This window comes from Salminus brasiliensis, chromosome 1, assembly GCF_030463535.1.
Source record: "Salminus brasiliensis chromosome 1, fSalBra1.hap2, whole genome shotgun sequence".
Classification (NCBI taxonomy): domain Eukaryota; kingdom Metazoa; phylum Chordata; class Actinopteri; order Characiformes; family Bryconidae; genus Salminus; species Salminus brasiliensis.
The window spans coordinates 80626598-80650174 of record NC_132878.1 but is presented as its reverse complement, the minus strand read 5'-3'; the positions used below and the strand labels follow the sequence as shown (position 1 = coordinate 80650174).

Sequence of the window (23577 nt, the reverse complement as noted above, 5' to 3'; positions counted from 1 at the left end):
GTTTCAAGAAGACAGGTTAATGCATGAAAGACTGCTGTTTTATACACATTTACATTTATGACATTTGGCACACACTCTCATCCGAGGCCACTTACAATTTAATCATGTTACAGACGTAGGGGAACATGGTGTTAGACGCCCTCCCAAAAGAGCTCTTATTGGTATTAAATGGAAGGGATGTCCTGATCCAGTTTTTTTGCTCCTGGATCTGATCTAAACTGACTTTAATGCAGAGTATGAGCTGATTGTCATCTGATACGATTTTGTGTTTGTATAGACAGTATATAACACTAACTCAAAATCACAAGGGGAAAAACCTTCTTAACTTTTAATTAAAGTGAATGTGAAAATATTTTCATCCGAGTTATTTTGAAGCATATATATATATATATATATATATATATATATATATATATATATATATATATATATATATATATATATATATAAGACAGCTGCTTAAACTAGTTAATGTAACACATTTTAGTCATTTGCAAACACAATCAAGTAAAAGTGCAGTGGAACAGCAGTAAAACAGAGGCTCGCACATGGATAGCCAGTAGCCAATTCTCAATACATCACCAAACTGCTGATTTACTGGATTAGGGCATCACTATAGCATGGTGAGCTTTTACAGAGAGGTACAGATTTCAGTCCAGTTTGTACAGAACTCTGGTCTGGTCTGTGTTTAGAAAGGTAAACTAATAAGTATACATAGGCATGCATTTCTTATGATATGGCTAAATCAACCTCCTCAGGTAAAAATAAATTTGAATTGTTTCTACCTCTCTGTAACTGTACTCATTATTGTAACTGTATTAGCTGTTCATTCCAAATAATGTACTCATACTGCAAACGTGTGTAAAGAACTGGAACTCACATCTGGTCACGACTCCCTCCAGTCTGATGATGTTTGGGTGGTCAAATTGGCCCATAATGCTGGCCTCGCTGAGGAAATCCCGCCTCTGCTGTTCTGTGTACCCTGCTTTCAGACTCTTAATGGCCACGTGGATCTCCCTCTTACTGGGCAGACGCAAACGCCCACTGCACACCTCCCCAAACTCACCTAGAGTGAGAAAGTAATTTATCAATCAGTATACATTAGCCCACAGCTCAGTTTGCTGCCATCCACATTGTAGGACAAAAAATTAAAGACTACACTACAAATCTTCCAGTGGATTTCTCATGCTCATAATTTTATATTAACTCTACTTTTACATTTAGCCTTACAGTGTAGGCATACAAAGATGTTTAGTGGTAAACTGATGTTAAAAGTAGAAATTTGTTAGAGACCAGTGTAGTGTAGCTTTATTCACTACACTAGACGTCAATAAACATGCTGTATTGTGTGGTTAAATAGCAAATCACTGCCTGCTTCCGTACTGCTGGTTTGTAATGTTCTTGCATAACTGACAGCTGTCAAACGTCAACTGCAGTTCTTGATGGTCCAGACTTACCAGCGCCGATCACTCTCTCTATGCGGATGTTGGAGACTTCGATCTCCTTGGCGAAATCCCTCACTGCCTGGTTGGGGTCCTCGTACGTGTGAGGATGGATGTACGTCCTGCTGCCAGGAAGCTGGACTGTAAGACAGGAGCAAAAGCAGCAGGAGTGAGTGAGGTTAATGGCACGGCCTCTGAAGTCGTTTTTTGCTCGTTCATTAGCAAAACCATCCATTTCCCTAAAGGAGGGGCGCGCCACATTTACAACTTCATTAAGCATTGTCTTTTGCAGGCAGGAAAAGTGTCATTAGAGAAAACACACATTAGGGAACTGAAGTGATCTGTGCCATCATTTATCAGTGGATGCAACAGAGGGAGCCTCGGCACACAGTGCTTTCACTTACTGACAAATGGCACAGCTTGCGAGAGCAACATGTTCTGCCTGTTTTCGAAAGTGCAAACCCAAGTGTGCGATTGCAGAGTGTCTGTTCTAACTAGCACAAATAACCCCAAAATGTTCTCTGGAACTTGAATTTGTAATGCTATGAGGACATGTAGTGAGTTGAGAGATGTCAAGGTGGTCGATCTCCCTCAAGACTTTAAAGCAAAGCATTCCTCAGTGGCTAAAGCAGGGGATACTGTGCATGCTTTTTACCCCGATTCTCAGTCTGGAGTTCATGTTTTGTGGATTTAAAATGTACATTCTGGTTTATTGGGTTGTTCTCTCACCTCGTCCGTGCTGGAATTGCATCTTTTCCTCCTCTGGGTCCTGCTTAGCTTTGATGTAGCCACAATGCCTAAAGCAAAACACAAACATGGATCAAGCCAAAGCAATTTATCAAGCAGCAATATATTTTGTGCTGATCTAAGATTTATATGTCTGTGTTTCTATGTCTATTTTATGGCAGGTTGGTTTTGGATCAGATGTATTAAGTTGCACATATCAACACATATCAACCACTTTATCACCTTAATTGTACAAATTACAGGTCCTTATAAACCCACGAAATCCAAAACATGTAATTCAACAATCCCATGAATAATTTTAGTCATTTAGTCCAATTCCCTAGGACTAGGATTTCCCCTATTACATGATGCTATGATGCACGCTAATATAGATTTTAGTCACTGCATCATTCTGAACAGCTACTAACGCAAAGTCATTGTACAGCCAAACACTCTTGGAGGAAAACATTAACTGCCAGTTCTGTTACATCAGCCAACAAACACACACACACACACACTGACTAGCATCGCACTGACACCCAAAGAGCAAGGCCAACTGTGCTTGGTGAGACTCCTAGCTACGGATGAGACTGGCATCACCGGGGATCAAACTAGCGATCTCCAGAACACAGGGCCAATGAGTTGACAGATGTTTTGGGTTTTTGCACCAAAGCTAAACACACCAGATTTTTTGGAATAGTGCTGTTTCTTCACGCAATGAAAGAAATAAACAAATGGGCAGATGGCCATCTACTGACAAAATTGGCAAATTATATAGTATAAAGTAAACTGTGTTTTACCTACTGAGGAGCTGAAAATGTATGCTTTTGGCCTCATGTGTGATGAAGTTAAAAAAATAAAAATAAACAGCTTAACATCTGTCAAAATGTTTTGGGTGTTGGGACGCAACTGTCCAGTCATCTTGGTTGCTGTTATGCAAAGCCAGCGATGTTGCCTGTTGACAATGACAATCATATGCAACATATAACATGTTTAAAGTCAGTAAAAAAGTATGTTTGTAGCTACTTTGCTTAATGTAAAATCCCTTGAGAATCAGTCATTTACCAGTATGCTATTTGATTTTAGAAGTTACAGTCAATGATTATAATAACAAAATCATGTTGTTATTTAATAATAACTGTTTCTAACTTATAACCCATGTGACATATACAGGCTCTACATTCAACCAATTAAATAAGTATGCAATGCCCACTGAATGTATAGCAAATACTGCAACAACTAGATGTCAAGGGCTACAGAGAACCCAGACTGAGACTCAGTCTTTTAGTATCATGTCCTCCTTTCATTCACTGCTTAACCTTCCCTGTCTCCTGGCCCAGTTATTACAGCTATGGCTGCATTGAAATTCCCTCACCTCAGACCTTTTCTTTCAGAGTAGCCCTCCTCTTTCCCAAAGGTCATGAAATAAATAGTACCTTCGATAATGAATATGTGAATGCACAGGGGAGGAAGTGTGCAGGATTTCAAACTGATAATTGTGTTAATTATTCGTTTAATCCTTCTTAAGACTGTCTGCTTCTCTTTCTTTCTTTTCATGTCATATCTCTGACTGAGCTCACTGGCAAAGATGTGATTAGAGAGCCTGACCGAGCATAATAATTACACGGTGGAAAAGGGGTGCTCAGAGCCTGGATGGTCTGAGCGTGGAGCAGAGGGGCCCATTTGGAGGACAGCAGCTGAACTTCTGCAGAGCAGCACTGAGCCTCAGCCTTCTGTTGGGCACCAGCTGGAGGAAAGAAGGGCTCTAAAGCTACTCCCACAGGAGCGCAGCTCAATACTGCTCCATGCACAGTGGACGTTTACCGTTGAATATTAATGCCAACGATAGAAGCTACACAGCTGATCGCCAAAACGAGACCTGCAGTCTATGGCATTTCTAAAAGAGCAGAGGCTTGTTTGCTGCTTGTTTTCAGTTTGGTGGTTTAGGTGGTTTGTGCCGTGAAGCAAAGTAATGTTGTAAAGAATAAATCACATCAGTAGCTGCTAAAACTGCTATTGGCGCATCTACTCAGAGAAGAGTTTTACTTATCATTTTGGAGCATTTCAAAAACGACTATAAAAAATCATATGGAACAGTGGAGTGGCCATTATATGCAGTGCAGTGACCATTAGTGTAAGCTTGTTACATTAATGTACACAAACATCTTTCAACAAGCCCATGACTGGCCCGCTCACGGATGTTGCTGCAGTAATGAAAATGATCTAACAAAGCGGAAAAACAAAAACAAAGACAGTAGTACATCTCTTATACAACAATAGAAACTCTATTCAAACCGCATATTCAAACTAGCAATAAATAAATAAATAAATAACCAGTTGAATTCCACTAAGCTAGCAGGATGGCCACTAGGGGGACTGTAGAACAAGGTCATAAGATGCTTCTTCCTTCTGGTATAAACTTACCACTTCAGATATACACAGGCTTTCTTACAATCATGACAGAGGAAGCAGTCAAAACTACTGTCTTACTGAAAATATAGACTACCTTATGAAAAATACAACACATTCTGCTGTTCTGGGATACTTATTTATTCTTATCCATCACAAAAGTCATCAATAACACCCAGGCTTACTGACTGAAACTACCCAAATGTTGCATTCTTTCCTCTCTGTAGGTCAGTAATTATAATTTAGTTAAGGTTCATATTTTACTGCAGAGTTTGAGCATGAATGAACTGTCTCTACTGTCTAGGGAAGGCTTTAAACCTTTTTGGAGCATTGCTGTAGGGATCTGACTGCATTCAGTGACAAGAGTGTTAGTAAAGTCAGGGTGTTGGATGATTACCACCCCACCTCATCCCCAACTACGTGACTCATCCCAAAAGTATTGGATGGAGCACCATCATTCCAGAGAACACAGTTCCACTGGCATTATGCATGGTGCCAATGTTTATCTGCTTCTGAGAGTACTATTCTATTGGTAACACTTCAACTCTAGGACTAGACAAGCTGTGTGTGTGCATGTACACATTTGAATCAGCAATGGGTGCAACGTAAAGTAGCTGAATTAATTAATTAGAAGGAATGTCCACAAACATATGGACATATAGTGTATGTTCTGAAGCAACATATTTGAAAAATCGCAATGGTACACTTTCCGTAATACATAAACACATGAAATCATTGTAAAAAAAAACAAAAAAAAAAACCTGTGTAGACCTGTGTGTAATGCTTCTCAACACATTCGACTTAAAGTAGCGCACATGAGCCCACTGCTTGAATTCCATCCAGTAATAACTGACGACTCCAAGGTCCAGCGGCATAACCGTTCAGTCTGCGGAGTGAGGTTTAATTATATTTGGTCTGGATATTGACTTCCTTCGTGCCCACTGTTGACACAGCTGATCAGTAAGTGTCTCAGCTGTGCTTCGACAGGCCAGGCTCAGCGTTAGAGCCTCAGGCTGGAGCACTCTCTCCCAGCCTGGGGGTCTATTACATAATGAGGAGACTGCTGGGCTGGGCAAATCTCCCATTCATCTACCCCTTAATCTGCCTGTTGCTTCTCCCCGCACAGCTGGGGGTCTGGGGGTGTCTCTTTCAGTATGAACAGGGGACCAGTCTGCTGGGGGTCTTGGGGGTACTTGTGTGTGCGTTCCTCTTCATTGCTTTTAATGAAGGGAAGGGTGGCGGCTGAGTCTCTAGAGAGACCACACCTGTTTAGCAACTGCCCCGCCTCCCCTTACGCGCCTGAGGCTCGACGTGCATCTGCGATCAGCACACATGCACACATACGCTCGTGTTCAAAATGTCTTCAATAGCAAAGGTGCCATCATTGTACAGTAGTCTATTAATTAATGGAACAGTTATCTTGCCCTACAGAAAACCTTTCTGCACAATGAACTGCACAAATACTGCTTGTTTGCGTATGAGTAATAAATAAGGAAATATAGAAAAATGTCAAATATGCCATGTGCAGGGGTTTGCAGAGGTTATAAACCAATATTTTCCCCAATATGTTCAATTCAGCAAACAGAAATTATGCTCTAAAATATGTTCTGAATATGTTCTGAATGCTAGTGTTGCGAATAGAGAGCTGCTTTCATTATTTTTGCCATGTGTTTCTTTTTGCCATTAAAAGAAATCAATCAAATTAAAAAGCAGGCACTATACAGATTGTAAATCAAATGTAACAAAACCTCTTCAATAAATCATGTAAATGTGCAATTTTGAACAGGTTGAAAAGTAACTTTGTTAAATTCAATGTGTCCCTAAATGACTGTCTGACAGGCAGTGTATCTGTACTGAGTGCAGAGCTCCGCTGCCGGATTTGAGAGTACAGTCGAGGCGGGGTGCAGGCGGGGTGCAGGGTTGTGGGGGGTGGTGTGTGTTTGACTGAAGCATGTGGTAATCAGAGAGAGTGAATCGACCCTCCTACCAACCCTCCACTCCCCCCACACACACCCCTGAGGTGCCACACACACCCTCCCCCTGCACCTGCCGCACCCTGCTTTTCAAACACTGAAACGCTGATGAAACACTTCCCCCCGTCACAGTCGGGGGTTTGTGAGGTCCCGCTCCAGGGTGTAAACGAGTATTACTTCTTCTCTCAGCTCGCTCTAGTGAAGGGGCTGATTTGAATTTTAACTGAAAAATATGCGGTTATTGACATATTTCTAAGGAAAAATAACAATGCCTCAGAGTCTGTGATTAACACATCCTCTGTCTGCTATCTGCTTTATAAATCTCCTTTGTTTGGCAATGAAGACATCATGCATCACACTGATTGCTGAATAGCCTTTTGTCTATGACCCACTTTCTTTGTCTTGTTCAGCTTTTCTTTTGTCTTAGTCTCTGTGTGTCTATCTGCAGGTGACAATTGCACAGGAGTGGAGGTGTGGAATTGCTGACACATGTGTTTCAGTTGTCCCTCAATTGTTCATCAGAGAGAGAGAGAGAGAGAGAGAGAGAGAGACAGACAGACAGACAGACAGACAGACAGAAACACAGAGGTCTTCTTTCAACTATTTTCCCTCATCCTTCAGCAATACGTCATCTGAACCAAAAAAACAAAAAATGATTAGCCAAAGCTCTGCATTTGTGTATACTACCAATCCTGGGCTGTACAGCCGATATGTTCAAAAATGGTATCACAATCTAAATGTCCATATTCAATATTGATAATTATTGCTCATTAATATATGCATTTCTTAAATTTTATAATCAGAAACTTAGGTGTGAATAGAATGTTAAACCCTGACAAAAGAGTGACCCGTCCTCTGATACACTCTCTCACCACAAGTGAATGTGAATGCATGTGTGATGTAAATCAATCCCTAAAGCAGTTGGGTCTGGTGGCTTAGTTATGAAGCATGTTGCTGGCATTTGAGTTTTGAGTCCACTTCCTCATAGAAGGAAGTGTCACTGCAATCCCATACAAAGATACCCATATTCTGACCTTTTCACCTTTATCCTATGATGAAGCATTTCTGATGGTGTGGTCTCCTCCCAGATCACAATGCCCACATCCACAAGTGAGTATAAAAAATATGGAATGTTCATACTATGGCTTCACCGTCACCTGATTTCAACTAAACTGAACATCGATTGGGGGACTGCGACCGATGTGTTAGAGAGAGCAACAAATGAGGGAACCTTTCATTTTATGAGGAACCTAAACCAAGGTGCACTAAAGATGTTGTGGTGGCTTATGGTGGCCCACAGGCTGATATTTTTCCTGTCATGTCTGTAACTTTGAAATGTCATATTAATTTATGCTGTTGCATGTGAACGGCAAGGTTTCTTTATGACTTCTCCATATATATATATATATATATATATATATATATATATATATATATATATAGAGAGAGAGAGAGAGAGAGAGAGAGAAAGAGAGAGAGAGAGAGAGAGAGAGAGAGAATAGCATAGTTATTTCATTGAAAATACTCGAAACATATTTGAATACTTAATTACTAGACTAGGGTTCGATAGCATGCCTGAGCAAAGACTCTATGCTCCATGTCCATGCTATTGTCTTTTCGTGGTATAACTCACACTAGGCATGAAGTTGTCCAAGCTCAGAGAAGCTTCGTTTTGGCTCTCAGGCCAGCTTGTGCCATGATGCCCGAATTTTCATTGAGCTAATGAGGTTGTGTAGCTTTCAGGAGGCCCAAAGGACCTGATCCACATGCAGTATAAGCAGCAGCCATGCATGTTTACAAGAGCAAACCAAGCTTTCAGCATGGCTCCCTGCATCCAGCATTGCTTCCGGGACAAACTTGATTGTCCTTGCTTGTGGACATTTCATTGTTTATGAAGGGCAATGGTGATGTACTACATTGGTCATGTTGGTGTAATCCCAACCTACAGTATGTCCTTTGAAAATATATGCAAAAATGACTGACCAGCATACAGTACACATAGCTTGTATTGTCAATACGGACAACGATAAGGCTGAAACACTAACACTGCCTACTAAAAATATTAGCGCAAAAAGAGTTAAAAACAAATGCGGGACAATTTTTTATAACTGATCATCCTGAAATACCATTCATGCCCAAAGCCAAAGTAAACAACATCCAATTATCTATTACTGTCACGCACTAAAAAAGGCAAAAACTCACTTGACATCGGAAAGCAGTAGTAAAACTGTAGAGGCAATAATGATATATTTACAGCCACGGCCAAGAGGGATTAAAGCTTTCCGATGCCAATCACGTAAAACAGTGTTTCTAAAATGACAATAAAAGGGTGCGTTATGCATTAAAAATGATCTCATAGATGTAAATGATATCATAAAACAACAGCCACGATCAACAGGAGGTAAATAAAAAAGGCTGCATGGAGACAGAATCATCAATCAGCAATAAAGACTTTCGTCAATGTTGTCAAAGTATACGCAGTTTTAGGAAAGCTTCTATAAATATAAGCATATTACAAAGACATCCACCAGACTTTGTCACTCGGGAGAAAAAAGCCTAGCCTTCTGGAGATGAGTCTTTAACCCCTTCAGCCTGTCTAGGCAATGAGAAATTGATTTCCGGCCGCCTGGCTCATAAAGAAAGGAGGAAATGATGATGTCTTTGGAGTGTATCCACACGCTCATAAATCCTGAGCTCCTCAGAGAGGTGTTCAGAAACACTGAGGCCAGCGGTCAGGCAGCCTTCATTACGCTAATTGAAATGCTAAAGAAAAATGAAGAGCGCATAGGCCATGGCCTTACCACTGGTAATTACTGCACTTCAGCTCTAGTTCCCAGCATAGGAACGCACACTGATGACTTTACATGTGAACCTGTCTGAGTTTGATCAAGTAGATACGTGATGAAGATTAAACTTTAGGTATTGTCATTTGGCAGTACTACTCAAATGTAATTCCATTATTCTTTACATAGTTAATAGTCAAGTTACACAATGAATTCTATTCATTTTCAATATACTTTATAATTTGTGTGCACTGCTAATTTAGGCTCTTACTGATTATCTTGTTATAATGGCACCTGTCAAGACCTATCAAGGATATGCTAGGCTAAAACTGAACAGTTAGTGTTGGAAGTTGATATGTTGGAAACCAGAAAAATGGGAAAGCATAAGAATCTAAACATGATGGCTAGATAAGTGAGTTATAGCCTCTCCAAAAGAGCAGGTCTTGTGAAGTATTCCCGGTATGCAGAGGTCAGTACTTTCCAAAAGTGGTCCAGTGAAACAGCGATAGGGTAATGAGTGCCCAAGTCTCACTGATGCATGTTGAGTACATTTGTTTTATATTGCATATATTCTTTAAATACTACTTCATCAAATATCTCAGAAACTACAGTTGGTTGGAACCAAAAGTGTAATGTACATCTCATTTTTTTAATGAGTGCCCTTTAATGAAATATTCATCTAAAGTCATATCTAAATGCTACCTTTTTGAGCAAGCAAATATATAAACAGAAATGCCCCTCACACACGTATTGTTACTTATTGAATGAACAAATCACTAACAAGCCCTTGTGTTGTCAATGTGTGTGTGCATTTTTGCTCAGAATCTATTTCAGTGCATCCAACACCAAAGACAACACCATGCTTCTTTTATGTAGTGATAAACACGGAACAGCATACAGAACACCCTGATTATGTACGCTAATACACTTTAATGTGCCTTTATTGTCATTGATACCTGTACAGTTCTAAACTTCCCAGAAAAACAGGATCAGTGTGGCACCCATGGAGCGGAGAGAATTAAAAGCCTTGCACAAGACTCAACAGCAGCAACTTAGACCTACAACCCTTTGATCAATAACCCAGCTCGCTAACCACTACCCTTTTACTACAAACAACTCAGACATGCATATGTTCCAACTGCTCTGAGGACAGAGTTAAATGAGTTAAATGAAGGGGAAAAAAATCCAGAGTCTATGGTTGTATCACAAGTGAGAGGTTTGATAGGGTTAACACAGCATGCCTTTGCTAGCACTTCTAGTTCTATTTAAGTCAATTGAAGGCTGTCCAGTGAGCGAGAGAGAAAAAACATGCTAAATTAAATAGAAGGTGGATTAAGCTCAGGCATAATGGCCAGATGGATGTGTTTGGAAAAAATATAGGCTCTAGTAGCCATAATATTCATCCAACGTCTGCCTTCCATTATGTTTACATCCTCTGGGAGCGCGACAGGCCGCTCTGTCTTTCTGTGTGTGATTGCATGTGTGCGTCTGCATTGAAATATTTCCTTATTACTGCACACGTGTATGAAGTGATGGTATAGTGTGAGTGAGTTAGTGTGGTACGGTGGCTAACCCCTGAGGAAATTACAAGTAATACCTGCACTACATCAAGTGCCAAAGTGCCTACACGCCAGATCCACAGCTCTAATACTGTGCATACAATCACAAAGCACATTCGTTGCCTCCACTCACTCACAGAACGAATGCGCCAATGCCATTTACCTCTATTATAACTTCACAGCCTTCCATTCACAGTTACGCTGTGTGTATGGAGGCAATGTCAATGAAATACGCAGAAACAGGCTGTGCTGACCCAGATGCCTGCCTTTGTTTATCGACTTTGGTTCCACATTTCTTTACGGATGCCAACATGTAACACTCTCACGCACTAAAGCATTTTCAGTTTTTTCCCCCAGCATAGTGATGAAAACATGTGGGTTATTACTTTGCTACCAATGCCTGCAGGACGCACCAAGGCTTGTATTGTTTACTACACCAGCACAAAACATCATAATGACTGAAGGGAAAATGACAAATTACATTACCTGCACAGAGAGTAATTAGATCGAAGTTTTAGGAGTTGTGTCTAATATTAGGTCTGCTGTGGCTTAAGGGTGTAAAGCAAGTAACTTAACCCTTTATACCCTAAATGACTAATTGTGTGGGCCCATACTTCAATTCCCAGAGCTTCCTTGTGTCAAAGCAATCATTGAATAATTAGTAGTTAGTACACCCTCAGCACAGCCCAGAGGGCTTCAAGGGTTCTCTATCTAGAACTATGACAACTCAATTAACTATTTGAAAGCACAAATGATTATTTCATGCTTTCAAATGTTTGTGTCTTTGATCTTTTCGTATCAGATAATAAGCATTGCTCTAAATAGCTCTAAATAATGTCAAATAGTCTTTTGGAATGTTGGGTTAGCATAGCTAGCTACTTCATGATCAGTGTACTTCAGACTGTGTTCACTGTGAATACAATAAGACCATAAACCATGATTTGAAATGATCAAAAATTCTAACACAAACGTGAAAGAAATATACCTTTGAAAGTGGGTGTGGTGGAATAAGGTGAATACAAGGCAACGCAGATGTAGATGGATCTATATAGCACCCAAAAGGGTCCCGCTATCGTTAGTTTGACTATTGAGTATAGATTGTTTTGTTCAAACAGTGTAGCTTTAATTAGTCACTTTATTAGTAAAAGACTTAGCTTAAGACTACTCTTTTCAGGTAATTAAAAGTAATATTTGTTTGTTTTTGTAAGTCTATACAAAACCTAAAAGTCTATTTACAAAATATACTGAACAGTCATAACATTAAAACTACCGATAGGTGAAGTGGGCATGGGCGCCTAAGGCTCATTGATGCGATCTATAGAGGCCCCAACTCGCAACCTACAGGACTTTAAGAATCTGCTGCTAATGTCTTGGTGCCAGACACCACAGGTCACTTTCAGAGGTCTTGTGAAGTTCATGGCTTGACAGGTCAGGGCTGTTTCGGTTGACGAAAGGAAGACATACAGGGGAAGGAAGAATGTACACAATGTTAATGTTATGGCTGGTTGGTGTAGGTCAAAACCACAAGGTGACGGTTCAGCTGAAAGAACTGAATGTCTGAAATTGTCATCACCCACTTCTGTCACTCTCAAAATGACTTTAATTTAAAAGTGATATGAATGAATAAACAACTCTAAATTTTGTTAAAAAAGTTAAAAACACATTCAAGAATGTGTCCAACTGTTTGACCAGTACTGTAACTCATTACTCAGGGGTAATAAAGTACTCAATAAAAAAGGGAGTTCATTTGGCCTCACAAACATAAATTAACATGACAATTAAAGTAAACTGCAAGGATTCAGCTAAACTGAGATAATGGGTTCCAATAATAATAATGTATGCAGTTTGGAAACTATTGGAGTATTTTTTTTTGTCAGCAAAAGGCTGAATTCTTTGGCCCTCTTTGTTTTTTAGTTTAAGAGAAGCACAACTTAGACTTGCAAATGATGTGTGTCCACAGGACGATTAGGAAGCACCTGCACGATGTGTGGCCACGTTTGGCAAGCCTGCCGGAAGAGTCTATGGAGATAACCAAAGCGGTCCCCAATCGTTGGCGGGCGTCTGCCATTTTGTAATTGCTTTCTGTAAGAAAGCAGGAAACAGCAGAACAAAGCAGGACAATGATCATGCGCCATCTGGCAAGACTATCACTAGCCAATGGGGGGGACTGTCGTGCAATACCTATAAACACACACACACACATATATATGAGAAGACTGTAAGAATGTTTTGTTCTTCAAAGCTGTGCTGCGCATCATACTCCAAAAGACCTCTACACTGCAAATGATAATAGTATAATCTACTGCACTGGGCCTAAGAGAAGAAGAAAGTTGCCTGCTTAAATCAGCTGCAGAATATGACTGCATACGCTTCCTCGTAAGTCATGGTGAAAGTACTTTTCCACCATATTTCAATCATGTCAATTCAAAGGGTCATGCTTTTTAGCGCACTTGCTTAAATCCTGACAGACTTGCCTCAAATGTCATTAAAATACAAGCAATTCAACCCACAGGGGTTCACACTGCAACATTAAACTGCGATAATGGGATTCAATAATAATGTAAGCAACCTCCTGACTGGAAAATAAGGAAATTTATTTAATTAGCACAAACTGTAAGCCTAAATCAACTCGTATTAGCCTCAAACCACATCAAGCTGGCGACGTTTCTGTGTCGCAGCTTGGAGCCAGCTGCAGGAGTGACTGTACTTCACCACTCTGAGGCCTCTGAGGGCTTTATCAGGGCCAGCTAAGTCACTTTACATGTTAGTCTGAGGTGTTTTCCCCCCTGCCTGCTGGGGAACTCAGTGTGAGTTGGTAATGTAAAACTTCCTTGAGTTTGAGAAAGGTGCTATGTAAATTAAACTGATAATCGTATTAGCATTATTGTGAGCTTTAATAACCTGTTAGCTGCGTTAGCCTTGTAGTTCTGGTTCAAAACTAAAGAACCACAAACATTTAGCATGTCTTGCAGAGATCTGAAGCTGTGATATCTTGATATTGCATGTCATGGTTCTTGAGTTCAAATCTGAGATACTATCAAGTCTGCTACAGTTCAACTTTTCAAAAGATACCATCTGCCTGCTGGAGTGCAAGAATTCCAAAACACAATGTCCTGTTTACAAGATGCCCAAAACAATCCTACTTTTCCTGTGACCAAATGCAAGAAACCTGGAATCAATGACCAAAAACTGCCAATCCTAGAATTTTGCACCCAGGGGCCACTCTGAAGGAGATCCAGATAGCGTGTATCAAATACCCAGTTAAGGCTAGATGGTAGTGTGCAGTCCAGTGCCAAGGTACTGCATGCAATTTAAATATTTGGCTCTGCGTTCCGTTACAAAACACTGGCCTGCACGTTCCTCTAGAGCCTGTCACACTGCATTAGTGTCACAGCTGCAACTGCCAACCTGCTGCTCCAAATGGATGGGAATCAAAGCCTTTGTTTATTGCTTCCATGAGGGTCTTTCCTTGGGCATTTTCTGCACACACACATGAACACACATACAGGCAGCATACTGGCTTCTGCGTCAACTGGTAAGAATCTGCAATTTCAACCAAAATGATGATCATTGGAATTTTATAGGAATATAATAATAATAATTTTTACATTTGGTCAGAAAAGATTGATTTAGTGCTTAGGTTAGAAATCAATCCGCATCATAGAATAATTCAGAGCTACATATAAGTGGGCAAGTATTTCAGCAGACGAACCTTAAAACTAGTCACAGCACTTTCTGTACTTTTGGAAAACAAAAAAGACCCATCAGAGAGAATGTGCAGTCTCAGGAAAGAGGGGAAACTGTCACTGGGGTGTTACTCTCAGGGGTATGTCTTCAGTACCTTCAGTTATGGAACATAAGACCATGTTGTACCTTTTGGAACAAAACTATACTAGCACAGCATATTGTCTTCTGACAGTGTGTAAATAACAAACACTGTACCTAAGACTGCATAGCAACACAATTAGTAGTAGTGTAACAATACAGCGTGCACTGTTTATTACACATGAGTAACAGTAATTATGACAAAACAGAAGAAACAAGCAATTCTGGCCCTCCAGTCCCTTTTTTCCCCAAAATAAACCAAAAGAGCAGTCAGGCTTCTCAAAAGCACATAGGCAGAAAGTACATTTGTAAACAGAGGGCCTCAAGACACTTCCGAGTGGATAACGGCTAGCAGACACGAGCTTCGTAGAGTGCTAAACACTGGGAAATGTTCATGATTCGTGTTTAAAAAAAATGGTTTTGAAGTTTTGAATTTATGTCCTAAACTTTAGAAATCTCTAAAACCTCTCTATCTCTCTCTCTCTCTCTCTCTCTCTCTCTATATATATATATATATATATATATATATATATATATATATATATATATATATATCTGTCTCTAAACGTTTAACAGTCTCTAACTCAAAAATCCAGAATTGATAAGACTTTATCAGCATAATGTTTCTCAAAGTGCATCAGGGAGCGTTATCCACTCTAAAGTAGGTTTGTTGTCAAGTGAATTTGTTGTATATTTACTCTCACACCCCTAAACATTAGCTTACAGGAAGTGAGGGCACTACTGTTTTGCTAATGCGTTTTGTCCATTCAGGTTGCAAATGTATTAAAAGCCAACAAAACATTTGAAAAATGACTATTTTATTAATATCTTATAACATCTCTGATCATTCAGCTCCCTTACTTTAGAACACTGCAGTCAGATCAATTCATGCTACAGAACTGATATCTGTGTTGTTGTTTTTTTATAGTTTTTTTTATAGTTTTTTATAACTATTTTATAGTTTGGTGAAAGCACTATGATTTCGTTAATGTATTAGCCTGATCATCTTGGTTTTGTACTTGCTGGTTGAAAACCTAACATAGTGTTTCCATGAGGTTTGTTTCTAACCAGCCATAGATCAAGAGAAAAGACATAAGGGGAGTATACTTCCCCACAGGGTTTTGGTGGCGTGGGCAAAAACAACACCTGCAAACAGTGTTAAAAACAAAGGATAGGGCTTAAAATAGCCGATACCTGATCCATTAAAACGTGTGGATTGGCCCCGACATAGATCGGACAGCCCTATTTGAAATGAGTACACATTTTGAAACTGATGTAGTTTGTTTACATTTTCAATGTTCTTGTCTTTTCTAGTGCAGATATATATTAAGGCTTTGCAATAGAACATAATACTTCATTTGAACGTTCATATGCTGTTAGGACAAGGTGTTATGCTACTGCACACAATAAACGAATGTTCAACTTTCATGTTCAATGTTCATTTCACATTGTTAAATGCTTTTTGTCTAACAGAAAAGATATTAAGAATAGAAGAAAAAAAAAACAGCCCAACATATGTCTTTGTACAGCTAGACCACGATATCTGATAGAGACAGAGGGCAGAATAAAAGTAAAGTAACATGTTTTGCTCTTTGATCAGTCAAAAAGAATACTTCAAAAAGCTGATTCTCCTATGTGTTATCTTAACAGCATTCATTCTTGCCTTGCCTCTCTCTCCCACTCTCTGTTTCTCCTCTCCTGTCCTCTGACCCATCTTTTTCATTCATTTCCATTTAATGGCCTCCATCATTGCTGGCCCTATAGCAACATTCCACTCGCCTCGCTCTATCCATTCACTCCCCTCTCTCTCTCTGTCTCTCTTGCTCTTTCAATTGGCTTCTTGAGTGTTTGCTTTCATCTCCATGGGTTACTATCTGCAATCAGGGGCCTTTCCAATTTTTTGGAGTGTCTTTTCATATATTTCGTAAACACACAGATATAAAGAGATGGAAAGAGAAAGAAAGGGGGTGAATATTTGTCTTTTTACTTTTAGATCTACAGTCTTGTGTTGGTCAGTGCCACAGTAAAAACAAGAGCCAATACAAGCAAATACAAATTCACAGACGCACACAATAGTTTGTTTAAGTTTCTGTTTTTGCCGTTTTATTGGTGAGTTCATTTCAGGAGGTTGAGTCTGCTGTTAATCTATTTCAAATGCTAATAGTGAGACCTTGCTCAAGATATATTAACAGTCTTTGCTTTTAATCCTCTTGATAAATAACATGGTAAAAATGGAAAATATGTCTTTCCAAAACCCTGAATTCTCAGTCTTAAACCACCTTTAAAATAACAATGATAGCTTCTGAATGAACCAGGATTGAGGGTATGTTTGTTACTGCATTTCAGTGAAATTCCAGTAGGCAATAACAATGCATTAAGGCAACACTATGGAAAAGGGCGTTTCTTTCTCTTGGGCTACCAGAAGGTGTAATTCTGTGTAATACTCTTTGAGCCACTGCTAAAGGACACTTTTTTTATGGACGAGTTTAGAGATACAGAACCATTACTGAAAGTAAGGTACCAAAGTTATTACCTGATTTGACACAAATATCGGCTTATGTAGCAGTACACACATTTTGCGACTTATTCAGTAACAATATAAAAGCTTATTTAGGAGTGAAGAATTAAGTTGAGCTGTTAAAGGTGTTGATAAATACCTTAAGCCATAAGAGAGTTGTTAAACTAGCACAGCTACTGTTGCTCTCAAGGAAGGCCACAATTCCTTACCTGCCACTGACCACGAAGCAGGCCACCAGAAGAATGAGTAACACCACTCCTCCTGCTATTGACACAGCCAGTATGGTCTGCTGGTTTGGGTCTCCCACTGCTAACATATCTGTAAAGAAAACATTAGCACACACATTTAGAAGTGCTTCCTGTTTCAGTGCCAACTGAATAAGAGATACCAGTGCTCAGAAACTGTCCAGTGCCAAAATATGTAAACATGTAAATATTTGTAATGATATTTGTGATAATTCTGCTTTGCACAGCACTGCACCCCACATATACACTCACTGAGCACCTTACCAGGAACACTATAGCAGTACTGGTTAAGGCCTCTCTTCTCTCAAAACAGCCTCAATCCATCGTGGCATGGATTCCACAAGATGTTGGAAACAATCCTTTGAGATTCTGATCCATGTTGACAAGACTGAGTCAGGCAATTCCTGCAGATCTTTCAGGTGCAATTTCATGCTGTGAATCTCCCGTTATACACCTACACCTTTAGGAAGGCTCCTAAAGGCAGGATTGGTCTTTCCTGGTGTGGAGAATGCTCTTCACATGGCAGACTGGGGATTTGCCTGGATCAAGTAGACCTGACACAGCTGTGGTTCTAATATTCAGATAGCCCTGAAGGACTTTTTTTACTGCCCATTTCAGGTGTTAGTTTTGGGCTAAGGTTAGTGTTGGAGCTAAAGTCTGCAGATTGGTAGATCACCAGGATTAGGTCTAGACTACACCAATGACTACAAGGTATACTTTGGGTTTGGGGGTTATTCACAAGGTAAGATCATTTAAAAAATCTTTTTCCAGACAGTAGGTGTCTTTGAGTGAACTGTTTAGCGATCTGTTTTTATTAGGCCCCGAGAGAAGCTCTAATCGAGCACTCATAAACTGCATGGATGCTTCATCAACATAATCTCCTATACTTGCATCTTGACTGTAACAATCCTCCAATTACATACAGCATGCAAACAACAAGACTGCATAACATCAGAAATGTCAAGAGTTCTCCACTGAGCCTGCTGTGCCCCATGAGGCAACACGTAGAGGAATCCTGAAGGATGCCGTTTGACAGCTCGGCGGCACTTCACAAGGTGCAACACCCCCACAATGGGTTGTCTCGGTGGAGGAGCCAAATATTCATCAGGATTTATGAGAAGAAACACGATTACAGAAATATATGGAAAAAGCAGGGGGAGCAGTGCTTAAATAAAAATGTGGGTCATACTTTACTTGAAGGTAAAGCTATAATAACTATAAATAACAACATTATCTCATGATACTCTTTATGGAGGCCTGTTCTTGATGGCAAATTCTTTATTATTAACTGCATTAAACCATTTAGTTCGGCCCAAGTTCAAAGACAATATAACTAAATTATGGTTATATTACTTTAAATGAAATCTTCTAAGATGTCCTATCTTTTTTATTCCCTCATGTTTTTATTTATTTATATAAGACTTTAAACAACAGTCACTGTCACAATGTTGACCCAAGTGAGCAAGAAATGGCAATGGTGGCAAGGAAACACTTCCTCAGATCATAAGGAAGAAACCTTGAGAAGGACTAATACTCAAATGCAAAAGCCATGCTCCTCTGGTAGGCACTGAGTAGCAGAACAATATAATGAAATATCAGAATTTTGGGAGGAGGAACAAACCTGAAGCCCCTCCCTCTCCCAATCTAATGCTCTATGAATTCCATTACCTAATTGTCCATGTGTTCATGATTAAGGTTTTTGCAACCCACCTCCACCTCGTCGCCTCCCTTTTAACTCTGCCATGTCTCTCATTACTAGCTCCACTTATCTGAGGGTGTCTGGCCTTTAGCCACAAAACAGAAGCCATCCGAACTCCAACCCCAGTCCCAGTGTTCTCCCCCCTCTCAGAGTGTCCTCCCACTCCCCTATTATCATATGCTGATGGCATGGCCTGAACCTACAAAGCATGAAATCAAGAAACAACTAATGGATACACAGTAACAAAGAATGAATAAAGAAACAGACATAAGCCTAATGCTACACAGACATGCTCACTGAAAACCAGAGATTATTGTTATAAATCTTATCTGGGAATTAAGATTAGATCTATAATTGGCATGTTAATATGAATACGTAAAAACTCAGTTTCCCACAATACAGAAGGATAGGGAAGAACTGGAATGAGTGACAGCGTGTTTGTGTGTTTGTGCACAACACGTCTAGGGACTAATTCAGCTCACCCACGAGATACAGCATGTCAACATAATTATTTCACAACAACTAAAGATCAAAATCAGCAGTTCAAGCACTGTGCAGTAAATAGATAAATGCTAAGTAAGGCGGCCCTCTGCCCACACTGGGTGTAGAAATTGTTCTACACACACCTCTCTACTTAACTTGCACTGCTGGGCAAAGAAATGAGGAGTCAGGGGTGCTGAGAATCTTTTAAATCTGCAGTCAGTCAACGGTCGTGAGCTCTCTCAGGGGTTTTAATGATGTCTCTGGCCCAGCTCTCAGCTGTAGGTGCTCTGAGACACAGCAGCGTTTTGGGGAAACAGCAGCACGGCAGACTTCACAGAGCGAGAAGACGGCGAGAGGGAGGATAGAGACAACAAAGGACACCTAAAACCCCTACTGAAGGGAGAGAGAGTATGAGCGAGAGCGGAAAGATGAAGGAGCTTAAAGGGAAAAATGTAGTAGTATTCAAAAGTTTGGACACATCTACTCAAACAAGGATTTTTCTTATGTTTAAGGTAGTTTACAGTTTAGAATAATAGTAATATAATCAAAATTTTGAAATAACAAACATTCGGTCATGTAGTGACCAGCAAAGTGATTTTTCAAAACAATCTCTTCATGCAGCTTTACACACTCTTAAGATTTTCTAAAGCAGCCTCATGAGGAGTCACCTGGGATGCTGTTCCAACAGGCCTGAAGCTCCACATACAGTATACTGAGAGCTTGTCAGAGGCTGAAAATAACTTGTACTTTTGTGTGATGTCATAGCTTAGGATGTCACAAAAAACCTTTGAAATACTACAGTTGATTTGGAGTAGATTTGTGGAAGCTGTATAGTAAGTGTCTTCTGAAAAAAAAAATCCTGCTACCTGGAGAATGGTAAAGCGTACAAGGTAGGTATTAGTACTGATACTCCTCACCCCCCAAAATCCCCCCATGCAGATGTAATAGCTCCCATCTTGAAGATACAGCTGTGGTCAGAAGTTTAAATACACTGATCGTGGACATGAATGTCATGGCAGTATTGGGGTTTTAATGATTTCTCTGAACTGTTATAATAAGTATCTTTAATAAAAAATGTTTTTTTTTCTGAATGAGAGTTTTCTGAAATTCCTGCTTTATCCATTCAATGACTACCTTTAATGTGTGTTTGAGGTCACTGTCCTGTAGAAATACCGAATTGAGTCCAAGATTCTCCCATCAAGCTGGTAGTCTGAATTTATGTTGAACAGTTCTGAGGTAGTTCAGCATAATTCCATTATTCCACCGTATTCACTATTCCACCCTGCTACCACCATCATGCCTAACAGTGGATACTGCGTTCTTGGGGTTGGATGTCTCATCTTTACTCCTTCGAACATCTTACCATAAAATTTTGCTATACTGGCCATGTGGTCAGCTGCACCCTTTTTAGTTGAGCTTAAAGGTACCTTTAATGGATTTTAGAATACCCCCCATCCAAAAAAGGCTTAAAAAGGCATTTTAAAATACATGAAATATGCATAAAAGCAAGTGTCTCCAAACTTTTGACCGATACTGTAACAGAAAGAAAAAAGTAGGAGGTGTGTGGGTGTGTTTTTGTGGCTGTGACTTTGGTCTCACCTTCATGGCTTGTCTCCAGCTCAATCTCTCCTCCGTAGTTGCCGTAGCCCCCGTCAGTGCGAGCTCTGACCCGGAACACGTAGGTAGTGCCTGGCTTCAGCCCCTCAACTGTCATGCTGTTGGACTTGGTCTTCAGCACAGTGTAGTTCTGATCCCTCTGGTTCTAAAGTGGAGCAGAAAATTCGACACTTTATCACTTACATTAGAACATATGTCTCATAGCCATTTAATACTTTACGTAAATATTGGGCATCTAAGTAAATCCTATATAAGAACACTTATCTGAGCAGTAAGCATCAAAGCATACTAATTCATTAGTAGATAAACCATGATTGAATTGGCTTAAATACTCCCAAACCTCTCTGTAAGAAAGAGCAGTATTTACAGGTACAATCCAGTACTTAGTTTATGTAATTAATCCTTCAAGAAACTTAAGTCAATATTTTTTGTTTTTCTTATATTACAATTTGTGTTAATGTATATTAATATTTATGTACAGTTATATTACAGTTATATTTTTAGCAGAACCATTTTCAACCTCTATTTCTTACATTTTAAACTTTTGTTTCTGGTACTTTGCCTTTAAATACCACCTGTTTGTGGACACTCCTTCTAATGAATGCATTAAGCCACTTTAAGTTGCACCTTTAAGTTGCTGACAAAGATGTGCAAATGCACACACACACAGCTTGTCTAGTCTCTGAGGTTGAATGCAATGAAATCCTCACAACAATGCTCCAAATTCCAGTAGAAAGCCTTACCTGGGAAAATTATTTTTTAATACCATTGATTTGGGAAGAAACGGGTGTCCAATTACATTTGTCCATATAGTGCAAATTGTCGCTGACCAATGGATCTCCAAAATGATGACTTTGCAGAAGGAGACAAAGTGTTCTTAACTTTGAATCAAAGTTAAAGTAAAAGTTTATTCCAAATGTATTCCAAATAATTTAGAGCATTTTTATTGGTCTACCCATCCAGAATTAATCATAGTATTTATAGTGTAAAGAGCAGCTACAGAGTTCAAACCATAGAAAACTAAAAACAGATGATATATGAGATACATGTTTTTCTATGGACAGTAGTGAAAAGTATTATAGCTTGCTCTGATTTGATGTCCTTTACCGTGCCTCATTAAACACACCCTTCTAACTTCAGTGTGAATGGGTAGAGCTAAAACCGCTGCAGGCTGAATAGATTGATATCGGGCGTTACATCACAAAAACATACAAAACCCCACTAAATTCAGTACAGGCTGTTCTGTAGGTTTCGTTTCCAGATGGAAAGGGGCTGAAGGTGTGTTAGGTGGGAGAGTTCAAAGGTGATTGTTGAAGCCTGTTTCTTGTAAACCTGGTCTGCAGGGGGACTGCAGAGATGACATCCGGCTTCTCACAATCTGTTGAGCCTCCTGTTACAGTCAGTGCTGCCATAGCTGACAGTGATGGATGATGTCAAAATGCTCCGGACGACTGCAGTATTGAACTGTAAGCAACTGCTTCTTTACTTTATACTTCTTCAGCATGTCTTCAACACGCTTTCACATAGCGGAAATCCTCTCTTTCTGTTGCTGTTTGAAACTGCACTATGTGCACTTGCTGGATCTCCAGTCATCAATGAATTGCACAGATGTTTAAAAGGGAACAAAGTGTGCAGATTGGATTCAGATCAGTCAATTGTCAATTAGCAATTAGTTCGGCCTAAATTTGGTCCTCTTTCATGTCAAGCGCCTTGCCGATTGCAAACAGTGCTTTTTCTCCACTTGTGCAAGCGAAAGAAAAACACGAATCAGTGCATTTTGTAGGGTCGGTGGTTTCCCGAAGCGTAGCGACCAGCGCTCATTGAAACAAATGATCAGACTGCATTGATCCCTGGGAAGGCGTCAGACAGCCGCTTTATCATCCTATTGTCTTGTCCTAAAGAGAATTAACCACCCTGGTGTCCGCATTAATATTTCACAGCTTATTGATATCCATTCATCTTGCTTCATGTCAGCTTCAGCCAGCGGCGTGTGGCGTCTCATTCAGGAGGGCCGCTCCCTCCGTTCGAGGTCTGCGTGCTCTAAGAGTGAAAAATGGGCGAGTTTACAGAGCGTAGGCCGAAGCCAGGGTGGGCCAAATGGCCGACATCAAACGGAGCGTGCTTACCAGCAGCTGCCAAGCCTGCCCATCTGTGATCTTCATCTCAAACCCGTATAGCCCATAATCACCTGCATAAATCATAATAATCATCCTGCTTCTTCCCGCTCCCTCCCGCAGGAGAGCCAAGGGAAGTACAGGTTGTTGGCTAAGCGCCGCATCACCTTCTTAAAGCCACAAA

At 40.0% G+C, this 23577-nt stretch overlaps 1 protein-coding gene across 1 annotated transcript in view; it reads right to left on the bottom strand.

The window, feature by feature from the left end:
• The window catches only part of ek1 (eph-like kinase 1), a 106588-nt gene that overhangs the window by 20103 nt on the left and 62908 nt on the right, over positions 1-23577 (bottom strand). Inside the window, 5 exon segments of the mRNA XM_072690749.1 lie at positions 881-1066; positions 1458-1583; positions 2172-2239; positions 17445-17553; positions 21262-21424. Of these exon segments, the coding sequence (XP_072546850.1) occupies positions 881-1066; positions 1458-1583; positions 2172-2239; positions 17445-17553; positions 21262-21424 (652 nt within the window).